This window comes from Condylura cristata, unplaced genomic scaffold (assembly GCF_000260355.1).
Source record: "Condylura cristata isolate star-nosed mole 26May11 unplaced genomic scaffold, ConCri1.0 scaffold00016, whole genome shotgun sequence".
NCBI classification, from domain to species: domain Eukaryota; kingdom Metazoa; phylum Chordata; class Mammalia; order Eulipotyphla; family Talpidae; genus Condylura; species Condylura cristata.
This window is the reverse complement of record NW_004567117.1, coordinates 15,024,276-15,041,886: the sequence shown is the minus strand read 5'-3', so window position 1 is coordinate 15,041,886 and position 17,611 is coordinate 15,024,276. Positions and strand designations below refer to the sequence as shown.

At 32.7% G+C, this 17,611-nt stretch overlaps 1 protein-coding gene across 2 annotated transcripts in view; it reads left to right on the top strand.

Moving 5' to 3' along the window:
* SS18 (synovial sarcoma translocation, chromosome 18) overlaps nt 1-17,611 on the top strand; it is a 63,802-nt gene that overhangs the window by 36,405 nt on the left and 9,786 nt on the right. The window contains exons 6-10 of one of the 2 annotated variants that reach the window (XM_004683798.2): nt 7,173-7,340; nt 8,037-8,141; nt 10,909-11,001; nt 11,706-11,828; nt 12,461-12,594. In XM_004683798.2, the coding sequence (XP_004683855.1) occupies nt 7,173-7,340; nt 8,037-8,141; nt 10,909-11,001; nt 11,706-11,828; nt 12,461-12,594 (623 nt within the window). The remainder of the gene's footprint in view (nt 1-7,172; nt 7,341-8,036; nt 8,142-10,908; nt 11,002-11,705; nt 11,829-12,460; nt 12,595-17,611) is intronic. The other variant, XM_004683799.2, reaches the window with a different exon arrangement.

Here is a 17,611-nt window from a genome sequence, read left to right as displayed (position 1 = left end):
AAAAAAAAAAAAAGGAAAGAGAATGCTAGATTTACAGGAATAGTAAGAGTTTAGTTTAGTACATGTTAAATTTTAGGTGACCTGTTGATATCTAAATGGATGTACCAGGTAGCACTTGGAGTTGAGGGAGAGATTAGTATATTCAAATCTATGGATTGGAAAAGGAATCATTTCAGGAATGAATAAAGGTGAAGAAGAGAAGAGATCTGAAGAGTCAGTTCCTGAGCACTCTAATATTTTGACATTGGGGAGATGATAGATTCCTTCCAGGGGTATTTAGAAAATTGAGCAGAAGTAACAAGTATGAATTGGGAAAGAAGCCAAATGACTGTGATATCTTAAAAATTAAGTGAAAAAAGTTTAAGATCATAAAATTCTACTGAAAGATCAAGAGGAGGATTGAAAGCTAGTCATTGGACAGTGACCAGGGTGCAGTGTGGGTAGTTTGGTGGAATAGGGGCAAAAGCCTGGCTATACTATATTCAAGAGAAAATGAGAAGAGTAGTGAAACCATGTAAATATAATTCTTCTCAATAGACTTTTGATATAGAAATGTAAAAGGTGGGTTAATAGCTCGAGGAAGATGTGTGGTCAAAGATTTTTTAATATGGGAAAATATTTAATCATATGTGCATACTGATGGGAATGATATATTAGGGAGGGAACAATGAATGATGCCAGAAAGAGAGGGGTGGGGGGGATGTCTGCTAAAGACTGTATAAGTTTCTGGAGAAGGTTAAGGGCACAGTCACCCAAGACTGCTCTTAACTCTGATTTTAACTATAGGACTTATCCAAAGCAAAGTTATTTAGAGAACCGACCATAAGACTGCCTTATTTTAGACACTAATTGAAACTTCTGGGGTTCACAGGACCACTCTCAGTTTCAGTAATTTGCTTGAAAAGAAACTCACAGAACTCATTGAAAGTTCTAACACCATGGTTATGATTTATTACAGTAAAAAGATACACGTTAACAAAGGGGAACATGCTTAGAGAAGGTATAGAAGAACTAAGATAGTTTTTTCTCCCTGTGGAATCTCAAGATATATAGCTCTCTTGATGCCATTGTGTGACTTTACACACTTTTACACACTTGAATATCTCCTCCCAGGCAATTCACTTGAAAGTTTTTATTGAGTCTCCAATAAATAAGTTTGATAGATTGACTAACTACATTATTAATCCCATTCTTTAATGTTTAGTCCTTCAACCCTATCTATCAAAGTTCAGGAGTTATCTGGAGTACCCAATTAAAAACATTTAATACATGTTCAATAACAGCCATGTACTGATTTTTTTTCCTTTGAAATATACATAGAGAAATTACAGATAAATTATTTCAGATATTTTATTTCATAGAAAAGTTATATTTGATGTCTGTAATAAATTTGAAAGTATGATAGTGGTATGTACACATTCTCCAGTGTTAAAAATGGTGTATTTATTCAGTATTGTTAATATTGCAGGACTCTGCTGCAGTTTGTGGTCTATACAGACATTTAATTCCAATTAGCTGTCTTCTGACACATTTGATCAATATTACTATATTGAATGAGTTTTCCAATGCTGTAATTTTTATCCCAATAATGAAAGTTTTTTCTGGATATAAAAATAATATTCAGTGTGCAAAGTCTGGGAAGTAAGGGAAAGCATAGAACATAAAGTAAAAAGCACCTGTACTCTAGCTCTGTAAATTTTAAATTACTGTGCTGACAGAGTGTAAAGAGCCAGTAGTTTGGCTCTTTGTAGCAGTAGTTTGAGTATTTGCAATTGCTTAAGGATTTATAAATACCTGTTTAATAATTTTTCTCATATCTCTTAAGTTCTATGACGTAGGGAACTATGTCTTGTTTTATTCATTACTTTATCTTGTTTGTTCACTATAGATTAGCTAGATTTCCTCCAGTAGGGAACTATGTCTTGTTTTATTCATTACTTTATCTTGTTTGTTCACTATAGATTAGCTAGATTTCCTCCTCTAATAACAAATTAGAAAACTAGTATCCTTTTCTCCAGTATTGTCATTCATCAACTGTCATTCCAGGAATGAACCAAAGAAGGAACTGTCAGTTACTGTCAGATGATACAGATGATTGTCACTTATACCAAAACCTTTAGGGTTTGGGAGTCAAAGTTTGGATAAGTTCTGTTCAACAGATTATAAGCTCAATTTTCGTTTGATTCATTTTTTAAAACTTTTATTTTGAAATAGCTAGGTTAACTGTACATTGTACTGGTAACAGAGATCCTGTCTGTCCTGCCTCAATCATCTAATCCCTCGTAATCACTGTTAGTTATGCTTTTCTCTATTTTTTAACCGTTTGCCTATTGAGGGTCATTTTTGCTGTGTTTTGTTTTGGACTTTCACAAAGAAAGATACCATAAACAGTGTACATTTTCATGGTTTTACTTGAAAATAAGTTTTGACTTTTCAGGGATAAATACCTAGGAGTAGTTGAGAGTGCATCGTAAGTATGTGTTTAGTTTTCTTAAAACCTGTCAAACTGATCACCAAAGTAAATGCACCATTTTACAGTCCCACCAGCAGTGCATGAATGATCTGCATTCTCTTAATCCATATTGCCCTTTTTATTGTCAATACATATTTTTTTAAAAAATTTTAGCTTTTCTAAAAACACTTAGTGATACATCATTTTGGCCTCTGCATTTCCCTAATGGCTAAAGATATGGAGTATCTTTTTTTTTTTAAGTGAAATTAAAAGATTGTTTATGTTTTTAATTTTATGATAATTCATTTTTACATATGTTTGTGTATTTTTCCATCTCAGTTGCAATCCCTATGGGTTTCCCATCAGCAAATCACCCATGTGCCCTCAGATATTGAGTATCTTTCAATGTGCTTACATGCCATCTGTGTATCATCTTCTGTAAAATGTCTGTCTTTTGTCCTTCCATTTAGTTTTTTTTTTTACTGTTGAATTTTGAGAAGGCTTTTTTCTTTTCAGCTTAAATTTTTAAATTTCACCCAATATTTTATGTAAAATTTCAAACATACAGAAAAGTTGAAGAAATTGTGTCTATAGAGGCAACATTAACATTCTTCAGTTACTATTTTAGTAAATTTTTTTATCTTCCATCCATTAATATATCTTATCTTTCAAGTGCATTTCACAGTAATTTGCAGATATCAACAAGCTTTATCCATAAAAATTTTAGTTTGCATATTAATAGAACTCATCATTTAAAAGTTTTAATTTTTCTCTCTTCATAAATTTAGATACAGTTAAGTGGGCAAATTTTAAATCTCACTCATGAGTTTTGATGTTTTTCTAAAACAAATCCCTTAGGCTTTATTTTACAGCTCATATACCTTATGCCTATGAGAAGAGGCCTATTCCAAATTTAAACATCCAAATCATAAATTAGCTTTTTTTATGAAAAAGGGAAGAATTGGTTACTCTTTCCCTAAGTATTCTTTTTCAGTATTTTGTCCTAGGACTACTTGGATCAGAATCACCTTGGGAACTTGTAAAAGTAAGGTTTGTCTGCCTCACTTCACACTTGCCAAGCCAGAATCTTACATGGTAAATTTTAGAAACTAAAACTTTAACAAGTCGTACTTATTTTTAGTCTATTCCCTCAGAATTTTGAGGGGCAGGATAATTTCTTTTGTGCCAGATGATTCATAACTTTTCAACTTTTATGTTAAGTGACACAAAACTGTATGTTCAAATGTAGTCCCTCTCCCTGGTTTTCTATTGAGGATCAAACTCATGCTGAAGTGGCTTTACCTTCTGAGTACTGTGCTTTAATCTGCTGCGCCACCGGGGAGGGCCCGAGTTGTCTAATTCTTAAAAAATTGCCTAGTTTTTAGTTTGTCAGATTTATTAAACCCCAGCGCAGCCTTTTCCTAATTCCCAGTCTAAAAGCTAAAGACATAGGCTGATTCCCCAAAATAGTGGAATGCCTATGATTTAAAATTATGCCCTTGAGGATTTAAGATTTCTTAATTAGTATTACAGACTTTTTGATCTGCCTAATTCTTTACTTGGGAGACCTGTTCTGTGCTTTTGGAGCTATTTAGCAGTATTTCTCTCATGTACCCAGTAGGTGGCAGTAGTACCTCCATACCAGGTATGTGAATGAAAAAGTTTTTACATTTTGCTAAAAAATGTTTCCTGAGCAACAAAGCCTCCCATAATAGGGAATCCTAGCTTTAATAAATGTTAGATGTAAGGAACTGTATGTAAGGATGAGATCTATGTTACAAAAGACAAATAATAATAAAACTCAAACTATTATTTTAATAACTTTAAACAATTTCATGAGAATTTCTCTAAAAATTTCGTGTTATGAAATAGCTTGTATTTCGTTAATTGTTTTCTTTTTGCTAGCTAAAAACTATCTCAGTTCTGTTTTCATGGTTAGAAAACTGCTAAGTTTATATAACTAGTGATATTATTAAGTTTTGAGGGTTTTCTTTGTTACTTCATTCTTGTTCTTTTATCCTCAGTATTTTATGTAAACATCCTACTGTGTCTTTAAAATTCTTAATGAACAGAGATGTATGTTTTCGGTAGAGAATTTTACTCATTTTAAATGATTATATAGTAGGTTAGCTAATTGAGTTTGCTGAAATACAAGATTTTTTTTTTCCAAATAGATTGTTAGTAATGCCTTCATTGAGATCCATGCATAGTTGATATTAAATAGTTAGGCAACAAATAAGAAAATGTGAGTAGTGGATGATGAAATATGAATGAGAAATAACATCCAGAGTTATAGTTTCTAATTCTTATTATAACATATATATATAAGTAGGGTGAATAAATTTATTTTAGGATTTTTATATTACAGTGATAGAGAAATGTTTTGAGTGATAGAGATAGGTTTTATAGAACTTTTCCTGGGTGATATTATATAGGAGACTTGACTTTAGTGCGAGTATAGCACATTTCATTATCATAAGGAAAATAATATACTTCCTAAACAATCAGACTTGAAGTCATAATTTTTTTTTTAAAGAAGAAAGCTTCAAGAGAAAAGACGAAAAGCACCATGTTTTAGCAGTTCTGTTCTCTATTCTCGATGGTTTTAGGCTTGATCCTGAATGATATTGAGGATCCTCAGAGGGCTGGAGTGACAGAATAAAAGGAGGGTGATAATTGAGCTCTTTGGGACTGGAACTGCTGACAGTCCCAAAAGATCAAGCGCAAGTGGAATGGTCTTTTAGCTCGGGTTTAAGCTAGACTTACTTCACTTTTTTAGAGCAAAGCTTAAAAATGTATTGTTACTGTATCCTGTTGAACGTTCCCTTAGTTATTATGTTTTTGATTTCTCCCTTATTTATTTTTAGTTTTGGTTCCATTGCATAATATATGCTTTTGTTTTATAGTTAACTTACTTTAAGACAAGAGGTCTTTAATCAGTGCTGGAGTAGAATAATGGGACAAAACTTTCAAATCTTAAAGGGAATTACATAAATGTCCAACCATGCTATTTAGATTATAAATGCCACTACTGAATATGATATTTTATATTTTATACTATTTAAAAAGTTGTAACCTAATGTTTTGGAACTTTTTTTTTTTTTGCATTATTTACTTCTGAACTTCTAAATTTGCTGTAGTTTGAATAAAGGCATGAAGAATATTGGAATAATGTGCTTTGAAAGCAGACTTGAGTGTTGTCTGATTCCCAATTGGTATGTGTCAGTTACATAGTTTTAATCTTTAGATCCCTTTGTTAAAAACTTGAAAATTAGGATCCTTACCTCTGGTTGTTTTAGTGAAATCAGTGTCAAAGCATGTTTAGCAGTGTAAGTGCATTCAGTGTTCACATTTTCTTCCCCTCCATTCTCCTCTGAGCCAGTTTGTCTATTATTAAAGGTTTATTTCCTTGTTGAAAGAAAAGTCCCAGAGTAACCTTTGAAAGGCTCATATTTATGATAAAAAAAATTAGAAGGAAAAAGGAATTTGAAAATAAATGGCACAAAAAAGGCAAAGGGGGAAAAAGCACCGGTAAAGTACTTCCTCAGGTAGCACAGTATCATACTGGAAGAATTACATTCTTTCTGCTCACATTGCTGCTGCAGCTGTAGGTCAGTAATATTTTAAGGAGGTACACTTGTTTGTTTTGAGTATTTAAGTACTTTACCAATGGATTTTTGGCTCACTTGGGCAATTTTGCATGTAATACTCTTCTAAGCTCTCTAGCCTTTTTTCTTTTGTACTTCTTATATTGCCCCCCACCTCATTAAATGAGGAATATGTAGTTACATTTAAGCAGTAAACTGGGTGAGGGCTTATACATATTTCTGAGACAGTCACATCTGTGGTGGTAGAATGTCAAGCTCCCCAATGGTAATTTGGCCCATTGAGCTGAGGAGCTGCTTATATTGTTAGATGGCAACACAAAACTTTGTGGTCATTGTTGATTAATTCACATATTGTTACTGTTGCCTCTGTGATACTAGAGCAATGGTAGTTGTATTTTGACTACCTTTATACTCATCTTGTAGAGATTTCTAAGTTTTGATTTCTAAGTGTATGACCTATTTGTAGTTCTTTGCTTAGGAATTTTTGTTTTGTGTTAAAAGTATAACAGTTCTTTGAAATTAGACCTTTTTAGTTAATAAATCTTTAGAGTTTGAAATAGGAAAGAAATCCCTTTAAAATACTGCTTAAAATTTAAAGCTTATGAAATTATTCTGTTGTAAATATATTTCCAAGTGTGCAGTATACTTGTCATTATATAATGAATGGGCATTGTAAAGATAAAAAGAAAACCGTATTCAGAAGTTAGATTTTTTTTCCCATCTGAATTGACAACTCATTTGCTGTGTGATATTTTTGTTGTTGTTTTAAAGTTTATTTTACTGTGTTTTCTTCTGTGTTATATGTACTTTACCTTTCCTGGAAAATTTGTGTAGATAAACACTGCATAGAACAGAAGGAGGAAAGTATACTTTCAGGATTTTTTTTAATTGCTAGAATGCTCTTCCAGTGAATTTTCAAACCACCATGGCTTGGTTGTTTTCCTTTGTTTGCAGATTATTTAGACTTACAACCTTTAACTCAAAAGATTTTTTTATTTGAAGTTAATTATTATTATAATATATAACACATTTAATGCATAATTAAAGATTCTTTGAAATTTCTCTTGAAGATTTAAAAAATATTATGTCCATAATGTTTTGCTCCTTTTCAGGTCCAATGATGCATCAGCAACCTCCTTCTCAACAGTACAATATGCCACAGGGAGGTGGGCAGCATTACCAAGGCCAGCAGCCACCAATGGGAATGATGGGTCAGGTTAACCAAGGCAATCATATGATGGGTCAGAGGCAGATTCCTCCCTATAGACCTCCTCAACAGGGTAAGATTCAATTTGGAAAATTTCCTGCATATATAAATAATAGTAGTTGAAAGACTAAATTTTAATGAACTTCTAATTTAGGCAAAGGAAGGGCTTTTTATTTCTTAATTTTTAAATTTTATATATCTGTATCTGCCTGTACACACAACCACACATATATACATACACACATGCTCTTCCACACACACTCTTACCCAAAATAAAAAGGTAGTGGATATAGTAGATACAAGGGCCATGAAGTAGATAGGAACTTTCTGGTTTTCAGCTTTCTTTCATCTTTTTTGGGGCAAAAGGTTACATCATAAAATTTTTATCAAATGCTCACTAATTTACAGCAGAAAATTATGCTTTTTTTATTGTTGTTCAAACTGCTTTAATATATAAAAAAAAACAGGAAACTAATTTCTTTACCAGTTTGCTCCTCTTTTTAAGAAGTCATTGATTTGTTGTCTTTAGTTGGTATTGTTTAATATTTCCTGTATGGTCTTAAGATTAATTTTTGTGAAATGTGTGTGTGGTGTTGCTATGTGTTTATGTACGTATATGGATAAAAATACTTAAAAGGATCTGAAGTGCCAAAGCAGGGGAGGGGAATCTGCAATTGAAAATAATCTTTCAGCATCATATTCAAAAGAAAGCCTTTTGATGACATACAGAATTAATTTGTTTACATCTTGACTGGTTGTGGTTTTTCAGGCCCACCACAGCAGTACTCAGGCCAGGAAGACTATTATGGGGACCAATACAGTCATGGTGGACAAGGTCCTCCTGAAGGCATGAACCAGCAATATTACCCTGATGGTAATCTCTCCTAATGTTAACTTTCCCATTTTCTATCCCTGCCCAATATTAATGTAGGTGGCTATTCAGAACATTTGAATGAGGTTGAAGAAACTATCCGTTTCTTCCAATTTAGAAATAGTTATCTAAAGCTAATAATAGCATTAGTTTTACATTCTGTTTCAAAATACACTTTGTTTAGCTGTTCCCTGTTTAGTACCATCAGGAATCACATTTTGTCATTTGAATCCTTTTTTTTGTGTAAGAGGATTCTTTTATATTTGGAAATGTTCATTTGAACCAAAGTAAGTTGAGATTGAGATCATTTACATATTAAAGCTCACCCATTGATTTGCTGCTGTGCATTGAATGAATACAAAGAATATAGTTCTTGTAAGTTTCATCATTTTAATGTGTACTTCTCAAAGAAGTAGTGTTTACATACATCAACATTTGCATTTGAGAAAACCTTGTAAGCTAATTTATATCCACAGAATAGCTGCTTATAGTAGCTATAGTAAATGTGGAAAGGCATTCAGAAATCAGGTTTTAATTTTAGTTGTTGAGTTTAATAGTTATTTTCAAGTTAAGAAAAGTGTTGTGAAAAAGTGATTAATAAAGATATATTCTATTTACTAACAAACCGAGCATATAGGTAAGCTTATATTGCTGCACATTTCTTTCACCTTTTTGTTCTATTAAAAATATTATGTATTATGTGTTATACAGTGTTGATGAAAGAATCAAAACATGTAAAACTGGTGAATTGGAGTATTTCACTTACATTACCAAATGATTAGTCTTGTTATGAATGGATTTGCCAAAATATTTCTAAATAGTAAACTTCCTTATTGTGTTTAAGATACAATACTTGGCAGGAAAAATTTAGGTATCTAAGAACTCACAGACAAAGGGACCATTCACTAGAAGCTAATGTTAACTATCAAGAAGATATATTTTGGTATATTGAAGAATTCTTTTTACCCACAGTTTTGTCATTCTATAAAGCATAGAAAGTGTTCCATAAAAGGACACTTGGCTTTTCACTACAGAGACTCTTGATTATGTAGGCAAAGCAAACATTCAACCTGTAGAAATTTGTATAAAATAAATGTTTACAAATGATAGTGATTTTATATATATGGCTATATCTGGCTAGAAAATGATGTGTTTTTTTTTTTAATAGCAGATTTTTTTGCCTTTAAATATTCAAATTTTTTTTATCATTTTCCTTTCACATTGTATTACTTTTAGTGAAAAACTTTAGTACGCTTTATAGACATTTATAATCTGAGAGGTGCATCTGTTGCTAAATTTATGCACTAGAAAGTGCTGAAAATAAATGATTATTTTCCAAAAACATTTTTAAGTAACTGAGGTGTATTTGACCATAATTATAAATTGGTCCTACAAGTTGTGAAATTTGTATTGTTGTAAATATGACTTTTCTGTTCAAAACAGATACAGGTTATTTTGTAATTATAATAACTTTAAGGTTACTCTAAATCATTGTTTTATTATATGAGAGGATTTTAGAATTTCAATGGTGTTGTTTTTGCATAGATGTTTATTAATTGTCTGATGTTTACAAAGTGTTGCTACCATGTATAATGACAGTAAATTTTCTTATAGAGCATTAGATATTTTATCATTCAGATATTTATGTGACTAAATATGTAGATTAGGAGTTGGCAAACAATTTTTGTAAAGTGCCAGAGTAAATATTTTAGTCATTGTGAGTTATATGGACTTGGTCTCATCTGTTGAACTCTTTTCACAGCATGAAAACAACTGTAGAAAAGATGAATGGGCACGGCAGTTCCAATAAAACTTTATGAAAACAAACCACTAGCTATACTTAGAAGCAGTCCAAGTTTGCCAACCCTTAATGTAGATATTTATCTTAGGTTTTTTTGGAATGTTAGAATGCTAGAGCACTGATGATAACATATATTCATAACTGTATTCTTCCTTGGACATTCTTGTAAAATTTAATGCAGAATTTAGCTAACCTAAAGGTTGTTTTCTGCATTTTTGGTGCATAATTTAGTTAAAAGGACTAGACTACTGATTTGCATTAAAGTCTGATCACTTTGCAGATGAAATTTACCATGCTTTGAAACTAAAGTTGTGCTCTACTACTTAACACAGTATTAATTTTATGGAGGTGCATGTTTTTTATACTTTAGAAATATTTTTTGTAGACTTCTAGAATTGGCAGTATTAAGCTATATATTTTTGCATCTGAAAATACTCTAGATACGTATAATTTATGTAAGTAATTAGAATATAAAATTTGTTTCAGTTTCTTTCAGAGTAAAAAAAAAACTTATGGAGCTCTTTTAATTTTGCATTGTTTTAGCATATGCTGTGGAATTGGCGACCAGCAGAACAGGTGTTTGACAAAATATGATAATTGCTTCCTTTGTTCATTCTAATTTAATTCCAAGTTATTTACATGTGAAAGACCTAAATGCTTTCATTCTCTTTTTTTTTTTAAATGAAAGATAAAGGTTCCTCCCCCCCCACCCTTGAGGATTATGAGAGTTAAGACTAAGAAGTGTAATGTTTCTAAAACTGTTATGTGCTTAAAAAAAAAATTGCACGTTAGTTATCTTAAATGAAAACAGTCACATTGGTAAATATTTGGCTAATGCAATTGAAATTTTTTTTTATGTATTTCCATTTATTTTCTTTTTTTCAATTTTATCTGAAAGTTGAAATATATTTAGGGTTTTCACTCAGTGGCCATTAACGTTTCTTCCTGTCTCTTGTCGAATTGATGTAGGTCATAATGATTACGGTTATCAGCAACCGTCGTATCCTGAACAAGGCTACGATAGGCCTTATGAGGATTCCTCACAACATTACTACGAAGGAGGTATCTATATACCTTCACACACATACACGTATATATCCCCTTCTACAGGAATGAAAATTCTTGCATAAGATAACTTCTACCCATGCAAAGCTCTTGTAGAATACTAGTTGCTGGCTGTCTTGAAAGTTACAGGGAGCCCAGATCAAACAAAATAATTTCCTTACAAATATTTAAAATGTATAACCGTGACTTGCAATTTCTAACAACAATAAAAAGATAACAGTTAAAAATAATTTTTTTCCTCAGTGGAAAATTTCTGTTTGAATATAAATTCATCACTCCAATTTCTTTTCTTGTTTGTGTTTACATATGTATAATTTTACATATAAGTATAGTGCCTTTAGGAAACAGCTTGCTGATCTTGTGTAGCTAGTGTGTGCTCTTGTAGCTGTCTTTAATTTTGTCTTTTTTATTTTATTTAGCATAGTCATGATCTTATGACTGTGATGTTCCAGTAAATGTAATGCTCGTATGGCAGAGACGCTGAAAATGCTGCAGTTCAACCTTGCAAAATTGGCTTTAACTGCAGTTTGTTTGGCCGAAATCCTTCTGTTTGGTTTGAGTTTTTTTCTTTGTTTTGTTAACTTTTAAAAATCAGTATGGCATTTTATTTTGTTCTTGTGTTGTTGGCTATGCATCTTAGAAGAACAAAGTTAATTAAGCAAACTTCTCAGGCTTTTCCCTCTTTTCCACTTACCCTGTAGGAAATTCCCAGTATGGCCAGCAGCAAGATGCTTACCAAGGACCCCCTCCCCAACAGGGATACCCCCCACAGCAGCAGCAGTACCCTGGGCAGCAGGGCTACCCAGGACAGCAGCAGGGCTATGGTAATAATTTTTGTCTCCAAAAAATGTGATGATCAATATTTTGAAATATGGAAATGGGGCTTATCATTTTTGCAAGTCTCTAATTTTAGCTCACTTTTATTAGAATGTTGTTAAGCTAGTAATCCATTTAAAAGGAAAGATAAATTGGAGGTGATTCATTGTCTAAAGGTAAGGTGATAGTCACTTAAAACATAAGAAAAATGAATTGTTAAACCTTGGCATTTAAAACAAGTAACTTTGTACATGCTTGGAAATCAATTGAAATGACTTATGATTAAGCATATCTCCATAATCTGTTTAACATTTTATTTCTAAAGCTAATGACTGTGACTGTAAAAAATAACTTTGGTTTTTAGAGTAAAAAGATATTTGTAATGCATCAAAGACATTTTTGTCATTCATAGTAATTACTTTGAATCAAAGCATTTCGTACTTGGTGGTATTCTTTCATTATTTTGATTTTTACCGAAATGTTTAGAATTTATTTCAAAAGGCATTCAAGAAAATCAGGATGTCAAACTTTTTTTTTTTTAGTTTACTAATTAATATATAATGACATCAAGTTTTAAACCCTCAGAATACTAGCAACTTGATTATTACTTGGACTTTTGTTTGTATTCTTTTTTCTGCAGGTCCTTCACAGGGTGGTCCAGGCCCTCAGTACCCTAATTACCCCCAGGGACAAGGCCAGCAGTATGGGGGCTATAGGCCAACACAGCCTGGACCACCACAGCCACCACAGCAGAGGCCTTACGGATATGACCAGGTCAGTTACTTGGTTAACGGGTGATTATCCCAGTGTTGGTTAAACATTTTTCACTTAAGGTTCATTTTCTCCTTTTCCTGTTCATGTTATATGAGTTAACAAAAAAAACTATTTAAGTCTTTTTCACACAATGTCAGTACAGTCAGTTAAAATTTCTGAAACATATAAAATATGCCCTTAGCTCTAGACACCAATAGAGACATAGTCATTTATTCATATTTTAACTTTGTCCCTGGTTTTTACCCCCAACATATTTCCCTTAGCTGTTAAATATCTCTTGCTATTCTGTACTCTTAATTTCTTTGATCCCTTCATGTTTTTGTCTTAAGACTGTGCATTGATGTAGTAAGATGTGGAATCCATCTGCATTAGTGCTCTTATAAATGCTCACCTTTCCATTAGCATATCTGTCTGTCTGTCTTGTCTGTCTTAATTTACTCATTTGTTGTTGGGATTTTGGTTGTTTCCATAACTTGGCTGTAAGTAGTGCTGCAATTAATAGAGGAGTGCAGGTTTCCTTTGATCTAGTGTTTTCACATTCTTGGGTAGACACCTGGAAATAGGATTGCTAGTTTACATGATATATCCATTTTTAATGTTTTGAAGACCCTCCTTACTGTTTTTTATGGGAGTTGAATTTTTCTCCATCCTCTCACTAGCACCTGTTGTTTCTGATCTTTTTCATATGAATCATTCTTGTAATTGCACTGTGGTTTTAATTTGCATTTCCATGATAAGAGATGATGAGCAATTTTTATGTACTTGATGGTCACTGCATGTCTTCTTTTGGAGATTATCAGTTTAATTCTTACGCTTTTTTTTTTTTTTTTGATGATTGGAGTTATTCATATGTGGTTTTTCCTATTTTTCTTTTTGAGTTATGTGAGTTCTTTATAGATCTTGGGTATTAGCTCCTGGTAAGATGTTCAGTACATACATATTTTCACATTTTTTCCCATTTGATGTCTTTTCCTTTTAATACATTCTTTCACTGTGGTGAAGCTTTTAATTTTATGTCATTGCATTTATTTATTTTTGCTTTTGTTTCTTTTGTCATTAAAAGTTGAGTGTCTGTAAAGAAATTCCTAAGCCAACATTGTGTAGTATTTTGCCTCTGTTCTGTGTACCTTATGGTGTTAGATCTTTTAATCAAGTTTTTAATGCATGTTGAATTAGTTTCTGTGTATGGTGTGAGATAATTAACTATTTTATTGCTTGCATGTAGCTATTCAGTTTTCATATAGCATTTGTTTAAGAGACGTTCCTTACTCATTTGGCTTTTCTGTTGAAAATTAAATGTTCATATAAATATGGGTTTACTTTATTTTATTGTGGTTTGTGTGTGTGTCTTTATTCCAATACCACACTATTTTGATCATTATAAGTTGTACCGTTTGAAATCTGATAGTATGACCTCTTTATTCCTTTTTTGACAGAATTTTTTGGCTATTTGTGGTCTTTTGTGATTCTATATAATTTTAGGAATGTATGTTATGTTTCTTTGAAGAATGCCACTGAAACTTTATCAGAGATTTCATGAAATTTATATATTGCTTAGGGTAAGGTGGATATGCTAACATTAATTTTTCCAGCCCGTGAGGAGAAATATTTTTCCATTTCTTTGTGTCGTCGTCTTTTTCTTTCACTAATATCTCAATATTTTTCAGTGTATAAGTTTTCTGCTTCTTTTGTTAAGTTCATTGTTTTTTGATTCAATGATAAATGGGATTATTTCCTTGATTTATTTCTATTCTGATTTGTTGTTTGCAAATAGGAATGAAACTGGTTATTTTATGTTGACTTTGTAGCTTACCACTTTACTATACTAATTTATTATTTGTAATAGTTCTTATTGTAGTCACTGGGGTTTTTTATGTGTAATTTCTTTTTTTTTTGACTTTTTTTTTTTTTAAGATTTATTATTTGTGCATACAGAACTGGGGTACAGGCCAGAGGCTCAGGTGCGGTGAGAGGCTTCACCAGAGACAGAGTGGGGAGCAGAACAGGCAGATGGAGGAAGTACGCTGCTGAGGGGAGCAGCGGTCGGGTCAGGAGAGGTCTGCCACGCCATGTGGTCACCTCCAGGGCAGGCGGGAATCGAACTCATGTGGAAGCAGCTTTACATTCTCAGTGCTGTGCTTTAACCCGCTGCGCCACCAGGGAGGACCTTTTATGTGTAATTTCAAGAGCAAGTACCTATAGTTTGATTTCTTTTCCAGTTTGTATTCTATTATATTATTTTCTTACCTAATTGCTCCAGTTAGGACTTCAAGTACTATGTTGGATGGTAGTGGTGAAAGTGCACATCTGTGTCTTATACCTGTTCTTAAAAGAATAGCTTTCAGTTTTTCAGTGTAAGTGTGACATGAGCTATGGGTTTATTATATATTGCTGTTTCTGTTTTGAGTTATAGTCCTTCTATCCCCATTTTTTGGATGTTAGACTTTGTCATGTTTTTCTGAGTCTATTGATAAGAATGTAGTTTTTTTTTTGCTTTCCTTCTGTTGATTTACTAAGTGATGTTGTTTAATTTGTGGTTAGGATTAAACCACCCTTGCTTCTCTGAAGTAAATTTCACTTGATCACAGTATTTATATCCTTTGATCACATTGTTGAATTCAGTTTACTAACATTTTGTTTAAGATTTTATACCTGTGTTCATTAGAGAGTTTGGTCTGTGGCTTTCTCCCTCTTTTTTTAAAAAAGGATTTATTTATTTATGTATACAAGAGCTAGTGTAAAGGCCAGAGGTACAGGGGGTGAGAGGATTCACCAGAAATAATGGGGAATAGAACAGGCAAAATGACTGAAAGACACTGCTAGGGGAGCAGTGGGCAAGCAAGGAGAGGTATGCTATGCCATGTGGGTCACCTCCCTGGCAGGGATTGAACGTGTGCTGCAGTGGCTACGGATAGCTTCACAGTGCTGTGCTGTAACCCTTTGTGCCACCATGCCAGGCTTTCTCTTTTTTAATGGTGTCTGCTTTTGTTATTAGTAATGGTGGCTTCAGAAAATGTGTTTGGAGGATTCTCTTTTCCTCAGTTTTAGTGAAAAGTTTGATGAAGATAGCTATTAGCTTGTCTTTGAATGTTTTCTAGAACTCATTAGTGAAATTATATGGTTCTGGGCTTTTGTGTTTTGATAACTTTCAATTACTGTTTGTTTCCTTGCTTTTGATAACGTCTATTCAGGTTGTCTCTTCTTTAATCAGCCTCAGAAGAGTGTGTATTAAAGAATTTGTTCAAGGTTTTCCATTTTATCAGCATGAAGATGTTCATTGTAGTCTCATATGATCCTCTGTGTTTCTTTTCTTTCATTTCTGATTCACTTTATTAAGGTTTTCTCCTTTTTTTTTTTTTTCTTAATGAGCTTGCTAATGATTTGTCTATTTTAGCTATCTTCAAAGAACCCAATTTTGGTTTCATTAATCTTTTGAACTCTTTGATTTTTTTTTCCTGCTCTAATTTTTATTGTTTCCTTCCTTCTAGTTTGCTTTTAGTTTTGTGTGTTCTTATTCTAGTTCTTTAAGGTATAATGTTAGATGATTTATTTGAAATTTGTCTTGTTTTTTGATATGGGCCTGTATTGCCATATACTTCTGTCTTAAATGTTTTTCTGCATCCATAGGTTCTGGGAGCTATAATCTTCATTTATTTTCCAGACAGTTTCTAGTATCTTCTTTGATGTCCTTGTTTATAACCCAGCCATCATCATTCAGTAGTTTGTTGTTTAGTCTCCTCATGTTTGCACATTTTCCCTTTCCTTTTGTGGTTCATTTCTGTTTTTATACCATTGTTGTCAGAGAAGGCCACTTGATGGGATCGTTAATCTTACTGAATTTAGTGAGATTTTTTGTTACCTACCATGGAGTCTGTTTTAGAGAATGTACCATATACACTTGAGAAGAATGTGTACTCAGCTTTTTGGAGAGTGCAAATTTCCTATACATATCCATTAAGCCCATCTGATGTAACTCTTCATTTCAGGCTTTTGATTCCTTATTTATTTTCTGTCTGGCTTATTTGTCTATTAATGTACTTGGACAAATAAACTTAATAATACATGCTGTTGTATTACTAGTTTGCATTCATTGTCTATTTATAGGTTTGCTAATAGTTTCCTTATATATTTTGAAACTTTTGTATCATGCATATGATTTGATGACTATTAGGTCTTACTGGTATATTTTCCCTTACTTATTATACAGGCATCTCCCCTATCTCTTGATTCTTTTTGTAACTGTAATTTTTTTATCTGACATATTAATATGGCTGTCCCTGTCCCTGGCTCATTTGCTTGTAGGATAGTTTCCAGCCTTTTGCTTTGATGTTTAGCTTCTGAGATAGCATGGGTCTCTTGGAGATAACACAACATGTTGGATATTTTGTCTGATCTATCCAGATTCTGTGCCTTTTTATTGGTATCTTCAGTCCATTTTCATTAAGGAAAGATACTGATACATGAGTCTCCATACTGCCACTTTGTCCTCTCAATTTTTATATTACATAAAAGAGCTCATTTTAACCTTTCTTGTAAGCTACATCTAGTGTTGGCAAATTTTTTGAACAGTTGTTTGGGAAGACCTTTATCTTTCCCACATGTTTGAAAGAGGGTGATAAAGGATACGGTGTTTCTGGTAGTTGTTAGCTTTATGTATTTTGGATATATCATTCTATTTTCTCCTTGTCCTGCAGAGCATCTGCTAAAAACAAAACAAAAAAGCTGTTGGAAAGTCTGATGAGAATACCTTAAAGTGTTACTTGCTTTCTCTATACACTGCCCTCTATACCACTCCAAGTATCTTCAGTATTCTTTCTTTATCTGGAACTCTTGGTAGCTTCATGACTGTGTGTATCGTGGTTTACGGGTCTAGCATCTATCATTTTAATTTCATGGATTTGTATATTCAGTCTTTCACCCCTATTTGGAAAATTTTCTTCTGTGTTTCTTTATAAGCACTAATTCTATCCCCACATCCCACCTTACCCTCCCCTTTCTGGTATATCCATTATCCTAT